The 22,429-nt window shown below is 39.4% G+C and overlaps 1 protein-coding gene and 1 long non-coding RNA gene across 13 annotated transcripts in view; both read left to right on the top strand.

The window, feature by feature from the left end:
• The window catches only part of cd99 (CD99 molecule), a 141,320-nt gene extending 139,274 nt beyond the window's left edge, over positions 1-2,046 (top strand). For all 12 annotated transcript variants that reach the window (XM_065254885.2, XM_065254891.2, XM_065254895.2 and 9 more), the window contains 2 exons: positions 417-470; positions 913-2,046. In XM_065254885.2, coding sequence (XP_065110957.1) covers positions 417-470; positions 913-941 — 83 coding nt within the window. In that variant the 3' untranslated portion in view covers positions 942-2,046. The remainder of the gene's footprint in view (positions 1-416; positions 471-912) is intronic.
• Positions 2,047-7,719: 5,673 nt separating this feature from the next.
• Positions 7,720-11,898, top strand: LOC135736098 (uncharacterized). Its single transcript, XR_010527784.2, has 5 exons — positions 7,720-10,398; positions 10,950-11,048; positions 11,146-11,277; positions 11,363-11,449; positions 11,560-11,898. It is a non-coding gene; the product is annotated as an uncharacterized lncRNA (long non-coding RNA).
• The last annotated feature ends 10,531 nt before the right edge of the window (positions 11,899-22,429 follow it).

The raw sequence follows: 22,429 nt of genomic DNA, 5'->3' as shown, positions 1-22,429 counted from the left end.
CATACAGCACACATTTGACAGCAACAGTTCATGGTATACTGGTTAGCTCAACCCGCACAGCAGCTCATGTAGAGAAAATGGGGGTTGGGTGCATGATGTAGCAAGCAGCTCAACAACTAAGCTTGTATTGCAAAAGCCCTCGAGGCCTCAACAGGTGGCTCTGTGGTGCAATAGATAGTGCATTGGACTTCTAAGCTATAATTGAAGAAGTAATACAAAGGGTGTGGGTTCGAGGCCCACCAGAGTTGAGTTTTTTTTAACTACATTAAATATGTTAAAAACTGATTTAGCACTACATTGTCCAAAAGTTAAAGTGATGTAGGGACAACATTAGTAACATTTATATAATTAAAAGTATTTTGATGAGTGTAAAAATGTATTTCATTAAATAAAATTAATTGTGGTTTTCCTTACAGGACAAGACCCAGAGAGTGGCAAAAACCCACATGGTGGTGCTTCTGATAATCACGGTAAGCATTTAAATTCAGCATTATTAACACAAATAAGGACTTTTTGGTAAAACTCTACAAAAGGGTTGTATGTGTTGACATTAGTGCATTAGCTGACATGAAATAAGATTTAAAAATGCTGTTATAGTATTGTTCATTGTCAGTCGTGTAAATTTCAGCATGTACTGTGTTTTTTCAGCATTTACATTTTGTATTTATTTATTTATTAAGTTGTATCTGTTAACAGTAGGTAATGCACAATGAACCAACATAAACAACTGAACTAGTATCAAGTAACATTAACAAAGATAATAAAAATAAATAATTTTTGTTAATTGGGTGATTTTACAGTCTTATTTTAAATTGTTACTGATTTTTTTTTATTATTTTTCAAGGTATTATTTTTATCCATTCTTAACTATATATTTAGTATGTGACCTTATTTGTTATTTCCCCCGCCAAGCTCTTTCCAACCTGCTCAGTTCATCCTAATTTGGAGTCAGATATGCCAAATGAAAAAAATATGAATCATGTACAGCTATGAAGAGTCTAACCCTATGGAGAAACAACAGTATGTCAGAAGCTGTTTAGTTTAGTGTGTTCACAATCCTTGTGTTTATGTGTGTGGGTGTTGTACTTTTTGTTTTGGAATTGATTTTTCTGCTTTTAACATTTTTGAATTATTGTTTTTTTTTGTTTAGTTTATTTTTGTCTTTTTTTAACTAACTGATTTATCTTATTTTGACATTTTTGTTTTCATGAGTTGCTGTTACTTTAAAAAAAATAAGTTGAATTAGCTTAAATTATTTCAATTTTATTTGTATAAACTAAGCAACTCTTCACTACTCAAGAAAGTTTAAATTAATTGCAACAATGACATTTTACAGTGGAACCATGGAAGCAACACCAGCTCTTTTTTTGACTTTGTTCATTAGGCATGTTATATAAAAATGCTTTTACTAGGAATTAGATTATTGCACATATATGTAAAATGCATGTCCCAGGTAGACAAAAGAACATGATAGGTGTGATAAACACTGGCTAAAATGTGATTTTGTTTTAAGACATCAGCTAAACTAAATAACATGGTATGGACTGCTTACTAGTTACTTTAAAATCATGGCATTGTGCTTTAGACAACATTTTTATTTATTTAAAGTAAAAACCATTGTGTTGTTTTGTTATTGTAAATACTGGTAGAGTAAGAACTGATAATTTTTCAAGCAGTTCATATACTGTTAAATTGCATTCAATGCATTTAGCATACATTGTTACTGGTTTAAATTTCAGTTTACAGTTCACTAACGTGAACCCCTAAATACAAACTCGCAACCTTTTTTTGTTTATTTTTGAATTGTTTAAATATTTTAGTTTTCCACAAAATAATGCAATTGGCCATTCCTAGATTTACAAAAAAGTGTCAATTTATTTTGGTTGATATTAGTTGTTATTTAGTTCAATTAAGTTTAACTTGTTTTCTTTACACTTATTACTAGATTACACCTCTACCAATAAGGAAATTATCTCACTATCACTTATGTGCATGTTTTGGGTCCAGTTGCACTAACCCTAACCCAAATAAATGGGGTTGAATGACCACTGTTGCCTGACTTTAACATCAATGATCTTTTTTACTTGTCAGTTGTAGATCAAATTTGTGCTTCTGTTAGCAATCTTGTCATAAAAGTGTTGAATCATTGAATATTTATTTTTAGAACTCACTTTCTACTGTATTGCTGTTGTTCCATTCATCTTAATAAGGGATTTCCAGTGTTATTCAGAAGGATAAAAATTTGGACGCAGAATGGCAGGTAGGTTGATCCTCAGAGGCGCACCTTGTCAACAGGCAAGGCAGGCAACTGCTTGGAGCCCCGAGCCACTAGAGGGCCCCCGAGTTTGTTTCTCGGATGGCCAGCTACACCCGGTAGATGAACATAGATACTCAACATGACTGCATATCAAAATTCCGATTGGATGGAATGTTGATTGACATTGGCTTAGCCCAGTCAAAATCCAACCCAGGTGGATAACTTGCCAGTTTCGAAAATGAACGTAGCGAATGGGTGACGTTGTATCATTCAGTCATGCTGACGCAGTTGATCCGTACGGATCACGACCCACGGTTTGGCTTGCGATTGCCAGATTAATACGCAAATTTAAATAGGAAAAGTTTATCATTTGCACGTGTTTCAAAGGCTTGCAAATGCTAACACTCAAGTGATTTAAAACAATTTAACCGCAAAAAGGTGCTAAAGTGAGCAGCCTCGTACCCACATGTGGTTTAATGTGTCCGGTCCAGTTCCAGTCAGGCACGTGCCCAAGTGTAAATCTTTTGTGCCCAAGTGTAAATCTCAAGTTTAAATTTTAGCAGTTAACTAGTGCAATCCTTTACAAAGACAATCGCGGCAAAAACGGATCTATATGCAATGTAGTTACCAATTTACGCTTGTAAAAGCAACGAAGCAGTCGCAATGACGCGTACACGCACGTATCCATGTCCGCGCGCGTCTTTGCGTTCATTCGCGCACAACCGCATTCAAAAGAGGCCACGCGAGTAAGTTAGCTTATGAAAACATGACGAGACTAAAGGAAGTTTCTAAATAATGCAAATCCTATTTTGACTCGATCACTATTGGCTTCTGTAGATGGACATCAGAAATGTTTTGTGCAAAGCAGGGAAAGAGAAGGAGAAAGGAGAGATGTTGAGTTTAAGGGAGGTAAGACAAACTACATCCTCACCCTGTCAGGTCTCAAACATTATCAAACAAATCTCTGGAAACCTCTTGTCAAGTCTATAGAATTGCATTGTTGCTGAGAAAATGAACAGATGTATGTGTTATACTGTTCTGTATTTTCAGATATGAAATTCATATTTAGTTTACTAATATTTAACTCTAGGACACTAACTTACATAACAGTTAGCAGTAACTATGACTGAGATTATTTAGTATAGCAGTCATAAAATGACTGGTTTCTTAAAACATTCTTGTAAAAATAAGTTATTAATCATTGCTATCATTGTATAATGTAGAAAATATTTCTCTGCTGTCATTATTTCCAAACATGTTATGCCATTTATGCATCCAAACATTTTAATAATTTTAGGTATGATGAAGATTACACTTGTATATATGTATCTTTCGCAATAACTGTTGCACTGTAGAATAGTGGGTTAAGCAAAGGACATTGTATAGAAGTTTTGCACACTTCTTGCACACAGGGAATTTTCTGCTTGGGGCCCCCATAGACCCTAGAATCGCCTCTGTTGATCCTTTCTTGTTTTGTGTGCCTAAGTGCTACGCAGTAGCTTAACAGATTGCAATCTTTTTAGGTCAATCCAAGGACAAAATTGAGAAGCCGTATTTTATACATTTCTGGTCATGTGTACTTAATGTGAATGAACATAATCATTGTATTTTCATTGCTAGTTCAATCACTGACCTTTGAAGTGTTATATAGTGTCACATTACCATCTGTTTCTTTTGTCTGCCAAACATAAACAGGTCAGAAAGATGTCACCCTGAGATTATGTAGTGTTTAACATTGATGGGTGAATGTTGTGGTAATCCAAGCCCACAAGACTCATGCAAAAAACATCACAACAAAGAGTCCCTAAAACATAACAACAAAGAGTTTCCCTAAAATCCACTTTGACAATGTATATATATATATATAATAATGAGTACACTCCCTTTGAAAATTAAGATCTGATTTCTTTTTTACAAAACAGTTTTATTAAACATTTATTTTTATTAACAAAAGAGTAAAAGTCACTGACCATCTTTAGGACACAAAAAAATAACAAATTTTAATCAAATGGGGTGATGCAAAAATAAGTACACCCTGATGAATATGTTTGCAAAAAATGAAATAAAGTGTAATTAACAGGAATTCACTAGGAAATGATGAATATAATTAATCATCACACAGGTGGCCACAGGATCACTGGCAATTGAGAGTGAAATTTAAGAGAGAAAATCCACTCACATGTAATGGTGACAGAATAGCACCACAATGTAAAGAAATGTCTCAAGACATGAGAAATAAAATAATTTATTAGCACAAAATGGTCAAGGTTTCAAGATAATTAGTTAAGCATTGCTAATAAGTTTGAACACTGTCACGAAAGTGATCCAAAAATTAAAAAAGGATTGACTTGTGGGAAGCTCTCTGCGATCTCCAGGGGCCTCATTTATAAAGCGTTTTTACCCACAGATTTGATCTAAGACCGTGCGTACGCTCAAATCCACTCTAACGCTCAGATTTATAAAACTCGTCTTTGACGTGGAAAAGTACTTACCTCCACGTCAGGTTCCGACTTGACGTACGCACGTTTCCTTGTGGTAATATTGCATTATTGCAGGTATTCGGAACTTTTACAACGTCAACAAGCCGTTTCCACGTCGTCATCTGTATTAATAATATGCCTTTTTGAGATATTCGATTTCTATTTAATGTTACCATTGTATCAACATAATTAGAGAATAAAAAAATTGCATATGTTAAACAATATTTTTAAGCACAATGCACTTAAAAAATTAAAAAAATCTTACTTTAAAAAAATTAATTTACTTACCTCAAAAATTATAATGTAGCCTAGTCAGTTTCTGCAAAAGTTTTGAGTACTATGAATTTGGGTTTACAGTGTAGTAATGGTATTGTAAGTGATATTATTATTGTTATCATTTTGATTAGTAATAGTACTAGTAGTATTACTATTTTAGGTGTATTGCCAGACGGACCACATTTTGGTTTGCACAATCAAGTTATTAATCAATTAAGTTTACGTCAGCACAAACCCGCATTCCTAAAAACCATTCATATAATTGATCATTGAAGGAAATTAATGTAGCTAATAGGTCCACACGTGTAAAACATTTTGGTCCATCTAATGCTATAAAAGGATCAATAGGGACGTGGTTTGCGAGAGGAACTATGGCAGCATTGGCATTGTTAGAAGATATTGCCAACCGCGCAATAAGGCGAGAGAGAATTTTTGGCGACCGAGCCGACTTCTTGGCACATAGCGATGAATGGCTGATGAGCAGGTACCGCTTACCAAGAGCCACTTTTGGCGCTCTTCCATTGCATAGTACCCCACGGTTTAGTTTAGTTTGGGTCGGGTCAGCTTACTTTTGGGAGCTTTTCCATTGGGTGCAGTACGTAGTACCCGATACTTTTTTTCGTACCATCTCGGTTGGGGTTCCAAGCGACCCGAGCTGATACCAAACGTGACGCGAAAACACTGTAGATCACTGATTGGTCTGAGAGAATCGTCACGTCATCGCTATAATGTAAATATTAGCTTTAGCTTACTGCTAGCTTGCGCTGTGTAAGGGGGGTGAAATATTATATCCCCCATCCATCCGTTTGGCCCAATGGCGAAGTCCAAACCGCATGGGAAGGATTGATAGCGCGTTCGGTCTTTTCCGGAGCTTTGCAGATGACGTTTTGGCATTACGTAATTTAGGTATATTTATCTCTAATCTGACTCCAAAGACAAAGATTCAGTTTATATTATATTACAAATTTGATTGATTATTACTTTTAAAGCTTACAGAATTTAGATGGATGTTTGTTTATTTATTCTGATAAAGCTCTGGTATTACACTCGTTCATTCGGTTCTCACAGTCGCATATGATCCTAGTACGGGCCTCATAATTAATATACTGGTCAACGGTCGTAAGCGAATCAGTGTTGGTCGCTGCCAGAGGTTGGACTATACGCTTAAGCGGCCGCTTCTGCGTGCTCAACTTTAAACATACTTTATTTAGTCCCCTTAGAGGTGACACTTAATTATTACAATTATTATTTCTAATCAAGATTAATAAATAGAATAAAATTGAAATAAACAGAGGTTGAGGCTGACCCTATTTAGAGTAATCAGAAATGTTACTCTAAACGGAAACACAGCCTCCACGCTTCTAAGTACACTTAAACTAACGCCAATTGCTAGTCGTATCTCTCAAATCCTCAGCTGATGTATTATTCACTATCTAACTGGGATTGGGCCGATCCTAGCCTGATTTCAGTCCTTACGGTAACTACGGATACAACGATATTACTTGCAGTGTCAACATTTACCGAGCAACACAGAATAAAATCAAATATAACAATTTATTAACCAGGTAGGTAAAACATAATTCAGAAGCCAATTCACATTCCAATTCAAATACGAGAAAAAACAAATATAATCAATTGAGAATAATGCATACCTGGCAAATGATGAATATCTGGTTACAGATTTCTCAAAGTAAAATAAAATACATGATGCTGTATCAAAGATACAGCATCATGGGGGTGAACTTCCATGAACAGAAAGACCCGCTGAACCATTTTACATCATTCCCTCAAATATCCAGAGAGACAAAGCATATAGGAGTTTGCTACTGATTGGTTGTTGTAAAATTCAGGGGTGTTGCCTAATATACATTCAGTGGGTGATTGGTCAACATCTCTAAGGTAGGAGTTGTCTCCCAACATTAGGTTAAGTTTACTTATTTATTGTCACAGATTAACATTGAATCCTGTTGTCATATTAACCCTCTGGGGTCTAAGGGGTTTTTAGGGCCCTGGGGAAGTTTTGACATGCACTGACATTTGTGCTTTTTTCAGTTGCTTGAAAACATATTAATGGCAAAAGTCTCATAACACTGTGTTCATCACAAACTGGGCTACAATATCATATAATCAACATGTATGTACATGTTTGTATTTTTGAGAGAAGAGAGAACAGGATACGCACATCCAAAAGTCTTGACCAGGTGCCAGATCAAAAATGAATCAAAGAACAGAAAAAGATCTGCACACTGTAAAAAGTCCCTTTATTAAAGTAGTTAAAACTGCAACGTTTCGGTCAAAGACCTTCGTCAGGCAAACACACACACACACACACACACACACACACACACAAACAAGGATCATTATTAAACAGGAGTTCACATGTTCAAACAATTTCAATTAATGACACCTGTTAACAATCAAGGTCACTCAAGTAAGCAGCTAAAGTAGTCTCATTGAAGTAACATCTCAAAACATCATATAGTGCCCAAACATTCTCCCATCATCTTTTTGATATATTAAAAAAAAAAAAAAAAAAAGATTAATCAATACTTAAATCACATGAAAAAAAAAAAAAAAACACCAACAACAACTCACTCTTAGGTACAAAAGATATCAATTAGAAACATGAATTAAAATCAAGTTCTAAATTCAATCCCTTAGGAGAAAGAGTATTTTACTTTTTACACACTAACTACTCTTTCTCCTAAGGGATTGAATTTAGAACTTGATTTTAATTCATGTTTCTAATTGATATCTTTTGTACCTAAGAGTGAGTTGTTGTTGGTGGTTTTTTTTTTTGTTTTTGTTTTTTTCATGTGATTTAAGTATTGATTAATCTTTTTTTTTTTTTTTTAATATATCAAAAAGATGATGGGAGAATGTTTGGGCGCTATATGATGTTTTGAGATGTTACTTCAATGAGACTACTTTAGCTGCTTACTTGAGTGACCTTGATTGTTAACAGGTGTCATTAATTGAAATTGTTTGAACATGTGAACTCCTGTTTAATAATGATCCTTGTTTGTGTGTGTGTGTGTGTGTGTGTGTGTGTTTGCCTGACGAAGGTCTTTGACCGAAACGTTGCAGTTTTAACTACTTTAATAAAGGGACTTTTTACAGTGTGCAGATCTTTTTCTGTTCTTTGTATTTTTGAGAGAAAAATGTTTATGCGTGGTTTTTGAAAAAGCAAAATTTTTAAGTCACTGATATAACTCCACAAAACTCATTCTAAACATGTTTCCCCAAGACTTTCCAAACAGGATCTAGTAGTCTAGAGTTTATTCTTCAAAATGATGTGAAAATCATATGGCCTACTCAATCACATAAAGCAATGCATTGATTTACAATTTCTAAGACACTTTTGCTTGGGAAAGGCTGTATGCGTGGAGGCGGGAAAGCTCCTGAATAATCAGTGATTGACAGCTGAGAGACAAAAGAGTTGAATAATGAGCCACTAATGAGCCTTGTGGGGATGTTCAACAGGACTGTAACCCTCAGTAAAACCATGATAAGGTTTACTTTTCAATACAATGTAAACACACACACACACACACACACAATATTTCTATTGAAATATTTTCTATTAATATCACAATTATAAGTTACCTTTTAAAAACCATAGTAGCCTAATCATGGTAAAGGTACTGTTTGGCCATCATAAAGTGAACACAGAACAACTGCCTATCGTTGTCTGGACTCCTATTTGTGTTTTTGTAATCATTATAGTAGAAACACAACCAGGGACACGCGTGATAAACTTATCAATGTTTGTTTACAGCCGCCGCCATTACCTCACGTGTTGATCATGAAAGCAGTGAATGTGTGCACATGCGAGTGATCCTGTGTTTAATAAACTTGCTGTGCGGAGATATGCGCTTAGACGCAACTAAATAAGGATTGTACTGTTTGCAATCGCGTATTTTATAAGAATACCAAAAAGCGCGTCGAGTTTCCTGACTCGCGTGTTTGTGTATGTGCGTTCCCGTCGCCTCAGCTGTTTGACGGAAGACAAAGAAAACACTCGCGTCTGGAGATACTGACACACATCCGCAAGTAAATAAGGATTTATATGTCGGACATCGATCCCATCACACTGACGAAGCACACACACTCGCGTCTGTCTGGAGATTTAGGCGCGAGTAAACAAGTATGTGATGTGTGTAATCGCATCTTTTATAATGATACCACAAAGCGCTTCAAATATGAGGCATTGTGTGTTTGTGTGTGCGTTTGGACGTCGATCGAGTCACACTCGCGTCTGGAGATAACTTTAGTTACAGTCACGAGTAAACAAGTATATGTCATGTTTCCAGCACTCGGATTAAAACTCATTCACAGCAGTGAATGGCTGCAGAGACGGAATGGAATGTCCATTGACTGTGGGGTTGCCTAATGAATATGGATGATCTCTGCTCTTTTCTTCAATGGAGCGGGGCGTGGCTCATTATAGATAATGAAGCAACAGAAGAAAGACGGTACATCTCTCTCTTCTAATACAGTTAACAACGAATTACAATATTTGTTTTCGATTTCACTTACATCTTCCAAAAGCAGACATTCCAAGCATTATGTAGACATTTATCTTTTGTTTATATGACAAATATTCATTTAGTTAGAGTTAATTTTTCTGACGTGTTTCTGAAAGGACTTCACTGAGGGAGAGAGAACAAAACGCGCATCATGTTTATTTTCTTAATTTTGCGAAAAGCACAACATGCTGTTTTTATTGGGAGTGGACAGAAAAAAACTAGACAATTTAACGTTTTAAATGATGTATAAATCATATCTGTATGTCAAAAATCAGCAGAGTTATTTAAAGAGCACCTATTATGAGATACACGTTTTTAAACATCCTTTTGTGTGTAAGTTTGTATTAGTACATGCTAACGATATTCAAAAAGTACATACCTCAAAGAAAACGATGACGCGAGTTATCGTCTCTAACGTTCGAAGACTACAAAAAACACTCGGATTGTAGGCAACAGTTTACTTCCTGGGATTGGTGACGTAGATAAGACCAACATTATCATAGTTCAGCCCTCTCTGCTTTGCTTGGGTACGCCCTCAAAGACGGGGGTGGAGAGCGCTGAGTCAGAAGAGAGCTAAAATGGCGGAGGTTGGGAGTCCCTGCTTTGACTGTGTTTGCAAACTCTTGCTTCATTGTTTAAGTGATTAAATCTCTCGAGTAGACGCTGTCTCTTTAGATGCAAGGGCAAAATAGCACTTTATGGACTTACACAGAGGACATCAGGTTTAATACGGTTCCGGAAAAATCCAGTCAGAAGTTCTTCACGGAGTTTTCACAATAACTGCTTCTCATGAACCGAAGCTGCGCGACGTCTCCTCCTGAAAGTTGGATTACCGTGCACTTCTGGATCACAGGCTGTAAGTATTCATGTTTATTATTTGCCTTTACTGTAAGTTATGTTACCGGTAACCGGAGCTTAACATTATGTGTAGAGCTCAGATATATTATATATCTATGTGTAGAGCTAGAGCTAAGCTTGCAAGCTAATTGTGTTGTGTTGTAATAATGTATTTCATAAACAACGTACCATATTTACACACGTGTATGTTGAATTATGCAGACTATCGTTTTTATCGATGTTTATTTAGATGTGTTTACAAACTTGCTAAGCTGTTCCAGCTAAACTGTTACCGGTAAAGTTTGTTCTCATGATCAAACTCAAGTCAAGAAACTCTAACGTTAAGTACAGATGATTTGTTTAACGTTATATGTATTTTACTGTTGTATTTACTTGAAGCGTTCTTATATTTTGAAACGAAGTAAACACGTAATGTGTGTTGCTAATGTTGGGCCATGTAATACATCAACGTTTTAATGAATAGTCTAACGATTTATAATCGTTGTACTCTATTGTTATAATATGTCTTTTTGACTGAATACATGTTTGTTTTATTTGTCTATATCCTAGATTCGCAGCTGGACACATCCTTCTAACTAACACTGTATGCAAACATGCAACATCATAACACACAGTACAAGGAGTCAGACAGGCATATGAGGAGCAAAGGTGTGTAACACAAATGATGTATTTAGCCAGTGAAACCACTACCAGTCTTAAATGTATAACTGATGATGACAAAGTTTTTTTCTCTGCATAATCATAGAAACCCACGCAGTAGCATCGTTTCAAAATGTTTCCATCACCATCATCAGTGGATGCCTTTGCCGTCCGTACCCTGAGATTTCAGATTTGCTGCAAAAAATGTGACTTTCCCATTTATTGGAATGCTGTGCAGGTATTTAAGTATTTTAGTAACTGTGTTAAATAAAGTACGGTAGTATTTACTTTTAAAATAAATGTATTGCTTATTTATATTGCAGCCATCCATTACAATGTCACCAAGCCGTAACAAAAGCAGGAGAGGGAAAGTACAAGGCTATGTTCCCAAAACACAAAAGTGACATACTGTAAGCAGTAATGTTTTATTTCAAATACATTCATAATTAAAAACTTAATGTATGAAGCAGGGAAATAAATTATCAAAACAAAAGATTTATTGACTGCAATATTTGTACAGTTATGTGGATGATGTGATCAGGCTTGTGTTTGCTGAGGTATTTGAAGATAAGCTGAAGGAAACCCCGATTCCAATGGACCTGGCATCACAGTTTGAGAGACCTTCAAAGGAGGACGTGATTGCATGCCATCTTCAGTGCAGGGGTCGTCGGAAGCCAACATTCCGATCGGGAAGCTCCAAGCGTATTTGGAGAACAACACACGACAGGATGATAACCCTAAAGTGTCATCTTAGATAGCATCAGCTGACAAAGCTTTGATATGCCATTTATCTGAATAGATAGCTGTAAGAAGTGAATTGAACAATTTTTGAAAGAAGAGCACAATATGGTTACTAAAGTATGTTTATTTGTATATTGTTTAACACTTAAATATATATTTGTAATAAATAAAAAACTTTTGACTGACTACTATATTTTCTTTAAAGTTACATATTTTGTTCTTTTGGGTACTTTGTTACTATAATGATACTTTAGTGTTATTGGTTTAAAAATGTAATAAAACTTATTCTAGTCCTGCACCTCAAAGGCTTATAGTCGGTACAATAAATGTTCTGTGTGTAGGGATTTAGACAATTTGTGCAAAACCTGGATGATGAATCACGCAGGTAAGAGGCCCTGGAACCTGTTGCAATCTCCTTAAAACCTAGTAAGTAAAAACATAGCACAGTCTTTCATCATAAGGTTTACCATAGTAAAATAATGTAGAACTAACATTCATTTCAATTAATACTTTCTTTGTGCTACATTTGGTGTTTCCATATAGTTTGCACAGTAAAATAGTATGTAAGCAGTATTTTATAATTAAGTTTACTATAGTAAAATAATGTAGAAATTACCAAGTGAAATCGTTTTATAATCATTTCAACAAATACTTTCTATGTGCTACATTTGGTGTTTCCATATAGTTTGCACAGTAAAATAGTATGTAAGCAGTATTTTATAATTAAGTTTACTATAGTAAAATAATGTAGAAATTACCAAGTGAAATCGTTTTATAATCATTTCAACAAATACTTTCTATGTGCTACATTTGGTGTTTCCATATAGTTTGCACAGTAAAATAGTATGTAAGCAGTATTTTATAATTAAGTTTACTATAGTAAAATAATGTAGAAATTACCAAGTGAAATCGTTTTATAATCATTTCAACAAATACTTTATATGTGCTACATTTGGTGTTTCCATATAGTTTGCACAGTAAAATAGTATGTAAGCAGTATTTTATAATAAATTTTACTAGAGTAAAATAATGTAGAAATTACCAAGTGAAATCGTTTTATAATCATTTCAACAAATACTTTCTATGTGCTACATTTGGTGTTTCCATATAGTTATGTAGTACGTTATAATTACCTTTTGGATGTCTTTGCAACACATTTTCGTCTTCGTTTAGCATTCTGGCAGAGCTAAGGACACCTAAAAAAGTTAAATCCAATCGCATTCATTGACGGAGATCGTTTATATCGTAACGGCCTTCTGAACTCTCTGGATCTAGCTCGAAGTGGTAAGGCAGTACAGACACCATCGTTTATAGAGAAATATAGCGCTTGTTTACGTTGCCTGTGACTCTCAGTCAGAACCGGAAAACCCACGCGTAGTCAGGGGCGTAACCTTTCAAACACACGCCGAACCCAGCTGACCAATAACAGTTGAGTAGTCATCTGACCAATCCGATTACACTAGACATTTTGGGAGGTGGAGACAGGAACTAAACCGAGCGTTTTCCAGACAGTGGGAAATCGGTGAGGTATGTAAGCAATTTATAAGACTCACAATGCATTAGTTCAAGTTTTAATAACATGTATGTACTATGGGATATTGCAATAACGTGCTAACGTGCCAATTTATTAGCATAATTGGTGCTCTTTAAGTCTCTTTGGGGAGTGATCGAAAAATAAAGAGTTTGCGGCGCCCGCGCCGCAGCCGACCCCAGAGTGTTAATAAACCCAAATTTACCACTTGCATTAAAACACTTCATATAACACCAAACAAGACCAGTTTCAGATTCTTTGTGCATGTAGAATGTATACAGTTTGCTTTTAGAACATGAGGAGAGGGGGACGAGAAAGTGTGGTAGGGTGTGTGACTCTAGGGTGTCTCACCACATGGGGTAACTGTCTTGGGGGGTAGATGTGAATTCTTTGAGAAAGGTTTCAGATGATAATTCAACAGGAATTAGGAAGTGGTTCCCTGTGGATTCAGCCATTTGCTGCTGGCTTTTAGAAATACCTTTTGTCAGGGTTTACAGGTCTTACAGCTGTCTCAAGCAAACATGTTGTTATCTGTGTTCTGCTATAAGTTTCCAAACACCCTTTTAGTGATGAAAAACATCCGCAGGTTGAGAATCCGGGACACCATAACAGTTTTTTCCAGACTTGCAGTTTGTGGCGGCACATTTGCGACGTGCACGTCCGCATTATATATGCTTAAATGCAACTTGAATGAGGCTCAGCGGAGTGCCGTCGACTGACGACACGGGTCGGGTGTTTGAACAGAAACTGTCATGTGAGACAGAGGTAGTTATAAACGTGATGTGCAAACATCTATTTGTGGTGGCCAATTTAAATTTTGTGGCAGACTGAGAAATAAATGGCCAGGGTCAACCCACGACTCATTCATATTGCGCAATTCGCGTGTGGGGAACCGTCTAGAGGCTGGAGCAGGCAGAGAATGTTGGCTTCTAGGTAAACAATTTTTATATTTTACTTTCTCGTTTCTTGCTTTAAAGATATAACAAATTACCTCTACACCATTAGGTGACAGAGGCTATCCTCTGAAGCCATGGCTTCTCACCCCCGTGGCGCACCCACAGACACCCAAAGAAGCCCATTTCAACACGGCCCATGCCGGTGCGCGGTCGGTAGTGGAACGCACTATCGGTATGCTTAAGGGAAGGTGGCGGTGTTTGGATGCATCTGGAGGGAAGCTGCTATATGAGCCCCAAAAGGTGTGCAAGATTATCTTGGCCTGTTGTGTGCTGCACAACATATCTCTGAGCTATGGTATTGAGATGCGACAGGAGGACATGCGCATGGACCTCGGAGGAGAGGATCACCCACCGCTACCTGCTGAATTGAACACCCATGCCACTACTCTAAGACGACGCGAGTTGATTCACCGTCTAAACCAACAGGTAAATGTTTCTGTTAAATTATAAGAATGACAGATGTGATACACTGCAAAAATGACTTTTATATTTTTGTCTTTTTTCAGTAAAAATATCTAAAGATTCTTAAATTAAGATTTAGTTTCTTGATGAGCAAATGACCTAGGAAAATAAGTGTAGTTTTAGACAAAAAAAATTAAGCGAATTTCTGCTTCAAACAAGTTTAAAAAAATCTGCCAATGGAATAAGAAATTCTTAAATTAAGTGTTTATGAAAAAAGCAAACGTATGTCAAGAAAATTGTTCTTATTCCATTGGCAGATTTTTGGCTTGTTTTAAGCCCTAATTTACTTAAAGTTTATATTTTTGTCTAAAACCTAGACTTATTTTCCTCGGTCATTTTGCTCATATAGAAAATACATCTTAATTTAAGTTTAAAGAATTTTTATTAATACAAGACAAAAATACTAAGACTCATTTTTGCAGTGTGATAAGAATGAAGACTACACATTTTTTAATTTCCACAACAAAAACATTTATTTGCGCATGCACTCTACCAGAGCGGACAGCATTTGGTTCATGTTTGCCAGAACCTGTCGTACCAGCCGAAGTTCGGCAACGACCTCCCCAACAGAATTATTTAAGTCTCTTTGTGACTGTAGGACGCCATCCGATAGTACCCGTGCGGAGAAACCCGAAGATGATGCTGCTGCTGCTGAAGGCTGGGGAGGTCCGGGAGTGTGACCCTGCGGCAGGCACATGCACAGATAGGGCTCAACCTGTGCAGAACACATGCCCTTTTTGTCCTTACTCGCGAAGTGCCCTTTTTTGGAGGTGTTTTATTATTTTTTTAAATATATAAATTAATGCTATTGTTAAACATTTACGTCTGTCTGTGTGTTTTACAAATATATTTATCAAATAAAATTATTAAAAAACTAAATATTTTTGGATCCGCTCAAACTGTCTGTCAAACCTCTTAACTCCGCCCCCTGAGTGCAGCGAGCTGAAGTTCACAGCAGTCAGAGGCAGCTGAACGTCTTGCAACGGTAAATAAGTATCTTGTTGTTTGAGTACAATGCTGTCTCATTACGAAAGAAACACTAGTATGTATATAACGGCGCATGTTTTATAAATTTGAGCAGAGCCGAATTATCCATAGACGGAATTGGTCGAGTGGGCAATCAGGGGGCACTAAGGGCTCCAAACTGAAGCAAGGGCTGGCGCAAAATGCGACCAAATTGAGTTTTTGACAAAGCGCGAGGAGTTTTTAAACAAGTGTTCACCCATGTGAAGGGCACCCGTGACAACAATACGGAATGCACGGTCGGGTTTTTACCGCTTTTTTTGCATGACGCGTATTAATCGTTTAACTAAAGTCAACACATCTCACGCGAGAAGACGCGCCCGCGCGGGTAAATGTCTAGCCTACATTAACACCAAAAACATATCAGATTAGAAAGGTCTTAGACATCAGATGCCCAGTTGGGAAAACTGGATAGAGACGAAAAACGTGTAAAGGATACAAGTATGTACATTATATTGCCCTGTCACTCATTACAGTATGCAATCTGGATATAATTGATTGTATATGCATGTATCTTATGCCTTGAATTAGTCAAGGGAGTTGTATGATTATTTGGTTCATAACTTTTTATTCTGAAATCAACTGCATAGAGTTAAGTCTATTTAGTATTTAGTATATTTTTTTAGTAATGCAGTTATCTGCACCTTCAAAAGACAAAGGTTCCTGGTCCTCAGCACCAGGTAGGCAGATACATGTTGAATATGCTTATGGTATGGCTATAGTTGGTATAATCTCCTATTTTGATCTTTAATATCCTATTTCGATCTTTAATATCCTATTTCCCCCTCTTCTCAATCACATACATAAACATGTTAACCAAATATTAAAAATTAGCTTATAAAACCAAACAGAATACTTTTTTTTCTTCAAACATATTTTTATGTAACTTTATTTATGTAAGCAGAGGAAAAAATTAAAATTAATATATTCTACAATTAAATAAGAGCGAGTACACACGAGCACTTCACAAACACATGACTACAAATAGGCCTAATACAGACAAACACCCAGGATGTAAATTGTTAAAGCCAACTTACAAGGGCAGATATCCTTTGCACTGTATAATGCCAAGCTATCATAAAATGTCATTTTTCATTCATTAATAGTGATTTTTTTTCAATCATTAATAGTGAATAAATATACAGCTATTAAGATGATTATTAAGTGATATTTATTTGGAGGGGGTGCCCTTTTTCAGTTTCAGCACATGCCCCTCAAAAGGTCTGTGCACGGCCCTGCCCTGCGGTGCTGATGGTACCCGTGCGGAGAAACCCGAAGATGATGCTGCTGAAGGCTGGGGAGGTCCGGGAGTGTGACCATGCGGTGCTGCTATTTTTCTTTGAAGTGGTGGTTCTTCTGTATGAAAATAAAGTGTACAATTACGACAATATTGTAATGTTTTTAATTTTTTTAATTGTGCAAAATAAAATGGCTTTATTTATAACACACATACGTACCATCTGAATCTGCAGCAGACAAAAGATCCGTGTCGCCCTCTGCATACACTCCCATCACAGCACTCTCTCCAATTATTGAGCCGATCCGGTCATCCTCTGGAGTGAGGCTTGTGTTGCCCCTTCCACCTCCCGTGGTCTGCACACTGGCCTTGTGTTGTGCAAGACGTTTTTTAGATTTTAATTTTAAATCGGCCCACTTCTTCTTTACCTCCTTCAGGGACCTTTGCTGCCCCCCGACCTCATTCACAGCCAAACACATTGCCAAGCCACATATTTCGATTTGTTGGAAATGCCACTGGAGAGGTTTCCAAACAGTACTCCTGCCCGCATCTGCACCTCGGCGAGGAGAACTTCTATTTCTGCGTCGCTGACATTTTTTTTTACCACTTGCCATTGTAGCAGTCGGAAAATTAGCCTTTGATGATTGATTATTTATATGCTAATGAATTAAATTAGGGGCGTTTACAAGGCGGAGTTCTAAGAGCATTCAGCTGCGCACAATTTCAAGATCATTTGTGATTTATAAACCGCACATCTGGAAAAGAGGCTTACGCACGTTTTTTTGTGCGTACACTCCTTTTCTCTGAATCACACGTACGATCATTTCAGAAATGATCTTAGATGAAATGTAGGACAGTTCCTACGTCGCACTTTTATAAATGAGGCCCCTGGACTTTTACTGAAGTTAACATCTCGTCAAGAGTCATCATGCAAGTTCAGCACAGTTGGCTAAATCATTAGAAAGTCAATCTGTGGTGTTTCCTGTGACACCACACGACAGAAGTATAGTGCAAAGGAGAGGCATGCATGGCTGTCATTCATAGAGGAAGCCACTGGTAAAGACAATGCACAAAAAGCCTTTTGCTAGAGCTCCTATTGAGAAAGGTAAAGACTATTGGGTCTCTAACTCTCTATACTGTAATAAACCTCGTCCCTGAGGTACTGGGGAGCCTTAATTTATATAGGCTAAATAAACTGCCACCACCTTAAATTATAACCCGGTCAGGTCCGGGAGAGGAGAATGCCAAACACACAGCCAAACACAACTAGCAAAATATCACTTTATTCCAAAAATAGCAGCTCAGTAGCACTTGTTGACATATCTCTTTTCCTAATAAATATCATACGCTGGTCAGCTCAAACCATATCAAAATACACACTATAAAATCAACCCAGTAAATATAAATACACAGCACAGCACATTTGATTACTGTCAAATCACAGCATGTCGTAATGTGCCCCGAGTGAGGCCAAGGGGAGGTGGTAGTGTCATGAATTTGGTTTTCTCTGTCTGCCTTTTTGTCACACACACACACACACACACACACACGCTATCACTCGCATACACCCCTTCATTTTTAGTTGGACATCATTCTCTCTCTCTCCCCGCTCACCTGTATGTCATTGCAATCTGCGCTTGCGCTGATTGCTTTGACACCTGTTCCCACTCTGCCCTTAGCATTTATCTGGTGGCTGTTTTGGGCAGTCCCTTTGTCGGATTATTGAATTACACATGTTCTCTGTATCTCAACAGCCTTGTCGTGTCGTGTCTAGGAAAAACTCACCCAGTCTTGTCTTGTCTGTCCTGTCCAGTCCCTCCACTAAGTGCTTGATGTTCAGCTGCGTGTGAAGCTGAGGAGTGTTCTACGTACCTCATTTATCCTCTGCTGCGCTCCGGGCCAGCTCCAGGGAATATTTCTGTGTCGTTTTCCCAGATCGGGACTCAAGTATCATTTGTTACATTCCAGTACTGTGTGATATCTCCAGACTGCCTTTGTTACCTTAATTAAAGACTCATTCCCTGTGATATCTGCCTTTGGAACTCTTTTACTTATTACAGAATAATCCGACCAGAATATGGATCCTACGGAGGAGAAATCAGTTTTTTCAGCAGTTGAAGTACAAGGGGCCATGCTTGGCAGGCACGAGGAACAACTGGCCGCCGCGCATCAGGCTGTGGGGAGTCTCTCCGCTCAGGTGGCCGATCTGTCCGCCCGTTGACTCCATCTTCATCAGGAGGCGGCCGTGCCATCTAATCGACACCAGCCCGCGGAGCCCAGGGTTAACAACCCATCCAGTTATGCCGGTGAGCCCACGGAATGCAGGGCTTTTCTCATCCAATATGAGGTTGTCTTTTCTCTTCAGCCTCAGACATATGCGGAGGATCGAGCTCGTGTTGCCTTCGTTCTCTCCCTCTTGACGGGTCGAGCACGCGAGTGGGGAACATCTGTGTGGGAGGCGAATGCCCCATGCTGCAGCAAGTACAGTCTTTTCAAGGAGGAGATGACCAAGGTTTTTGATCGGTCCGTGTTTGGCAGTGAAGCTTCCCGTCTCCTCGCCACTCTTCGTCAGGGGAGGAGATCTGTGGCCAACTTTGCTATAGAGTTTCGTACTCTTGCCTCTACCAGTGGATGGAACAATCCTGCCCTGGTCGCTCGTTTCCCGGAGGGCCTGAGTTTGGAGCTTAGGGAGGAGATTTATGCCCGAGGAGCTCCAGCCGAGCTCGACCCGTTGATTGACCTGGCTATCCATCTGGACCGGTGTTTTGAGCAGAGAAGACGAACTCGCATGCCGAGTTCTGTCGTTGACACTTTATCTTCGGCTGTCCCTTCCCGTCACCCGGCTGACGCCGAGCCCATGCAGCTGGGCAGCGTTCGCATCTCTCCGGAGGAACGTCAGCGCCGAATCATCAACCGCCTCTGCCTCTATTGTGGAACCGCTGGGCATTTCGCCTCCAACTGCAGTTTAAAAGCCAGGGCTCGCCAGTAGACGGAGGAGTACTGGTGAGCGCGTCTGTCATCTCCTCTACCCCCCGGTCCCGGACAATGATCCCTGCTACTCTCTGCTGGTTTGGGTGCTCCGCTGCTGGCCTCGCTCTCATTGACTCGGGAGCCAAGGGCAATTTCGTCGATGAGGGGTGGGCTCGTCGGAACAAGATTCCATTGGTCGATTTGCCTCAAGCCTCCTAAGTCTTCGCTCTGGATGGCAGAGAGCTCACCACTGTTGGCCGTACTACCTGTCCGGTTAGTCTTATTGTTTCCGGTAATCATCAAGAGACTATTTCTTTTTTTATTTTTCAGTCCCCCTTTACCCCTATTGTATTAGGACATCCTTGGCTCGTTCTTCATAATCCTCAGATAGACTGGGTTAAGGGGGGGATTCATTCATGGAAATTGTCTTGTCATTCTAATTGTTTAGTGTCTGCTGTGTCTCCTGTCACCTCTGTTTCTGTTTTCCAGGAGGAACCAGGTGATTTGTCTGGGGTACCGGAGGAGTACCATGATCTGCGAGCTGTTTTCAGCCGTTCCCGGGCGGCTTCTCTGCCGCCTCACCGCCCTTACGATTGCGCCATTGATCTCCATCCTAACACCACGCCCCCCCGCGGTAGACTTTATTCTCTCTCTGCGCCCGAACGAGAGGCTCTGGAGAAATATATCACAGAGTCTCTTGACGCAGGGATTATTGTCCCATCTTCATCACCCGCCGATGCTGGTTTCTTTTTTGTCAAGAAGAAGGATGGGTCTTTGCGTCCGTGTATCGATTATCGAGGGCTGAACGAGATAACAGTTAAGAATCGCTATCCTTTGCCTCTTATGTCGTCAGCCTTTGAGATCTTACAGGGCGCAAAGATCTTTACTAAATTGGATTTGCGTAACGCCTACTATCTAGTGCGCATTAGGGAGGGGGACGAGTGGAAAACCGCTTTTAATACCCCTGTCGGTCACTTCGAATACCGGGTCCTACCGTTCGGTCTCGTAAACGCCCCCTCCGTCTTTCAGGCTTTAGTTAACGATGTCCTGAGAGACATGCTGAACGTCTTTGTATTCGTGTATATAGACGACATTCTAATTTTCTCACCGTCTCCTCAGGTACACGTACAACACGTCCGCCGGGTCTTACAGCGCTTGCTAGAGAATCGCCTTTTTGTTAAGGCTGAGAAGTGTGTCTTTCACGCTCAATCGGTCACGTTTCTTGGTTCGGTTGTTTCTGCTGAGGGGATTCATATGGATCCTGATAAGGTCCAGGCGGTTCTAAATTGGCCGGTTCCCGAGTCTCGAGTTGCGCTTCAGAGATTTCTGGGGTTTGCAAATTTTTACTGGCGCTTTATTCTGGGTTTTAGTCAGGTTGCCGCCCCCCTCACTGCCTTCACTTCATCCAAGACCCTATTTTCTTGGTCCGAGGCTGCTCAATTTGCGTTCGATCATCTCAAAAGACTTTTTACCTCCGCTCCTATCCTGATCACGCCGGATCCTAAGCGTCAATTTATTGTGGAGGTCGATGCCTCTAATATTGGGGTTGGGGCTGTCTTGTCGCAGCGCTCCCCCCAGGACGATCGCATTCACCCTTGCACTTTTTATTCATACCGTCTTTCCCCCGCGCAACGCAACTATGACGTTGGTAACCGAGAGCTTTTGGCGATCCGTCTTGCGCTCGGTGAATGGCGACATTGGCTCGAGGGAGCCAGTTTTCCATTCATTGTCTGGACGGATCATCGCAACTTGGAGTATATTCGTTCGGCTAAGCGCCTGAGCGCTCGTCAGGCTCGCTGGGCGTTATTCTTCGACCGGTTTGATTTTTCTATTTCCTTTAGAACCGGTTCGAAGAATCAGAAGCCCGACGCTCTCTCCCAGCAGTTCGACCCCCCAGAGGGAGTCCCGACCCATGAGGGGATTTTACCTCAAGCTGTGTGGTCGGGGCAGCCGTCTGGGGGGTGGAGCGGACGGTTAAGCGAGCACTCTCTCAAATCAGGAGACCCCTTCCCTCTCCCAAGGGGACTTTATCTGGGGAGTCTGTCCGTCCGTCAGTCCTTCGTTGGGGTCATGCTTCTAAATTGGTCGCTCACCCGGGGGTGAGAGGTACGTTAGCCGCGATCCGTCAGAGATTTTGGTGGCCCACTCGTGAACGTGACGTCCGGCAGTTTGTCGCTGCTTGCTCCATTTGCGCCCAGACTAAATCCAGTAATAACCCTCCGGCGGGTTTTCTCAGACCTCTTCCTATTCCCACACGTCCTTGGTCTCATATCGCGATGGATTTTGTTACCGGTCTACCCATCTCAGCTGGGAATACGGTTATTCTCACTGTCGTGGACCGTTTTTCTAAGGCTGCCCATTTTATTCCGCTTCCTAAATTACCATCTGCTAAGGAGACAGCTCAGATTATGGTGGATCACGTTTTTAAGATCCACGGTCTCCCCTTGGACATTGTGTCTGATAGAGGCCC

The sequence above is a fragment of the Paramisgurnus dabryanus genome, chromosome 4, assembly GCF_030506205.2.
Source record: "Paramisgurnus dabryanus chromosome 4, PD_genome_1.1, whole genome shotgun sequence".
In the NCBI taxonomy this organism is placed as follows: Eukaryota; Metazoa; Chordata; class Actinopteri; order Cypriniformes; family Cobitidae; genus Paramisgurnus; species Paramisgurnus dabryanus.
Note: the sequence above shows the minus strand (reverse complement) of the source record. Positions and strands in the feature narration are given on the sequence as shown.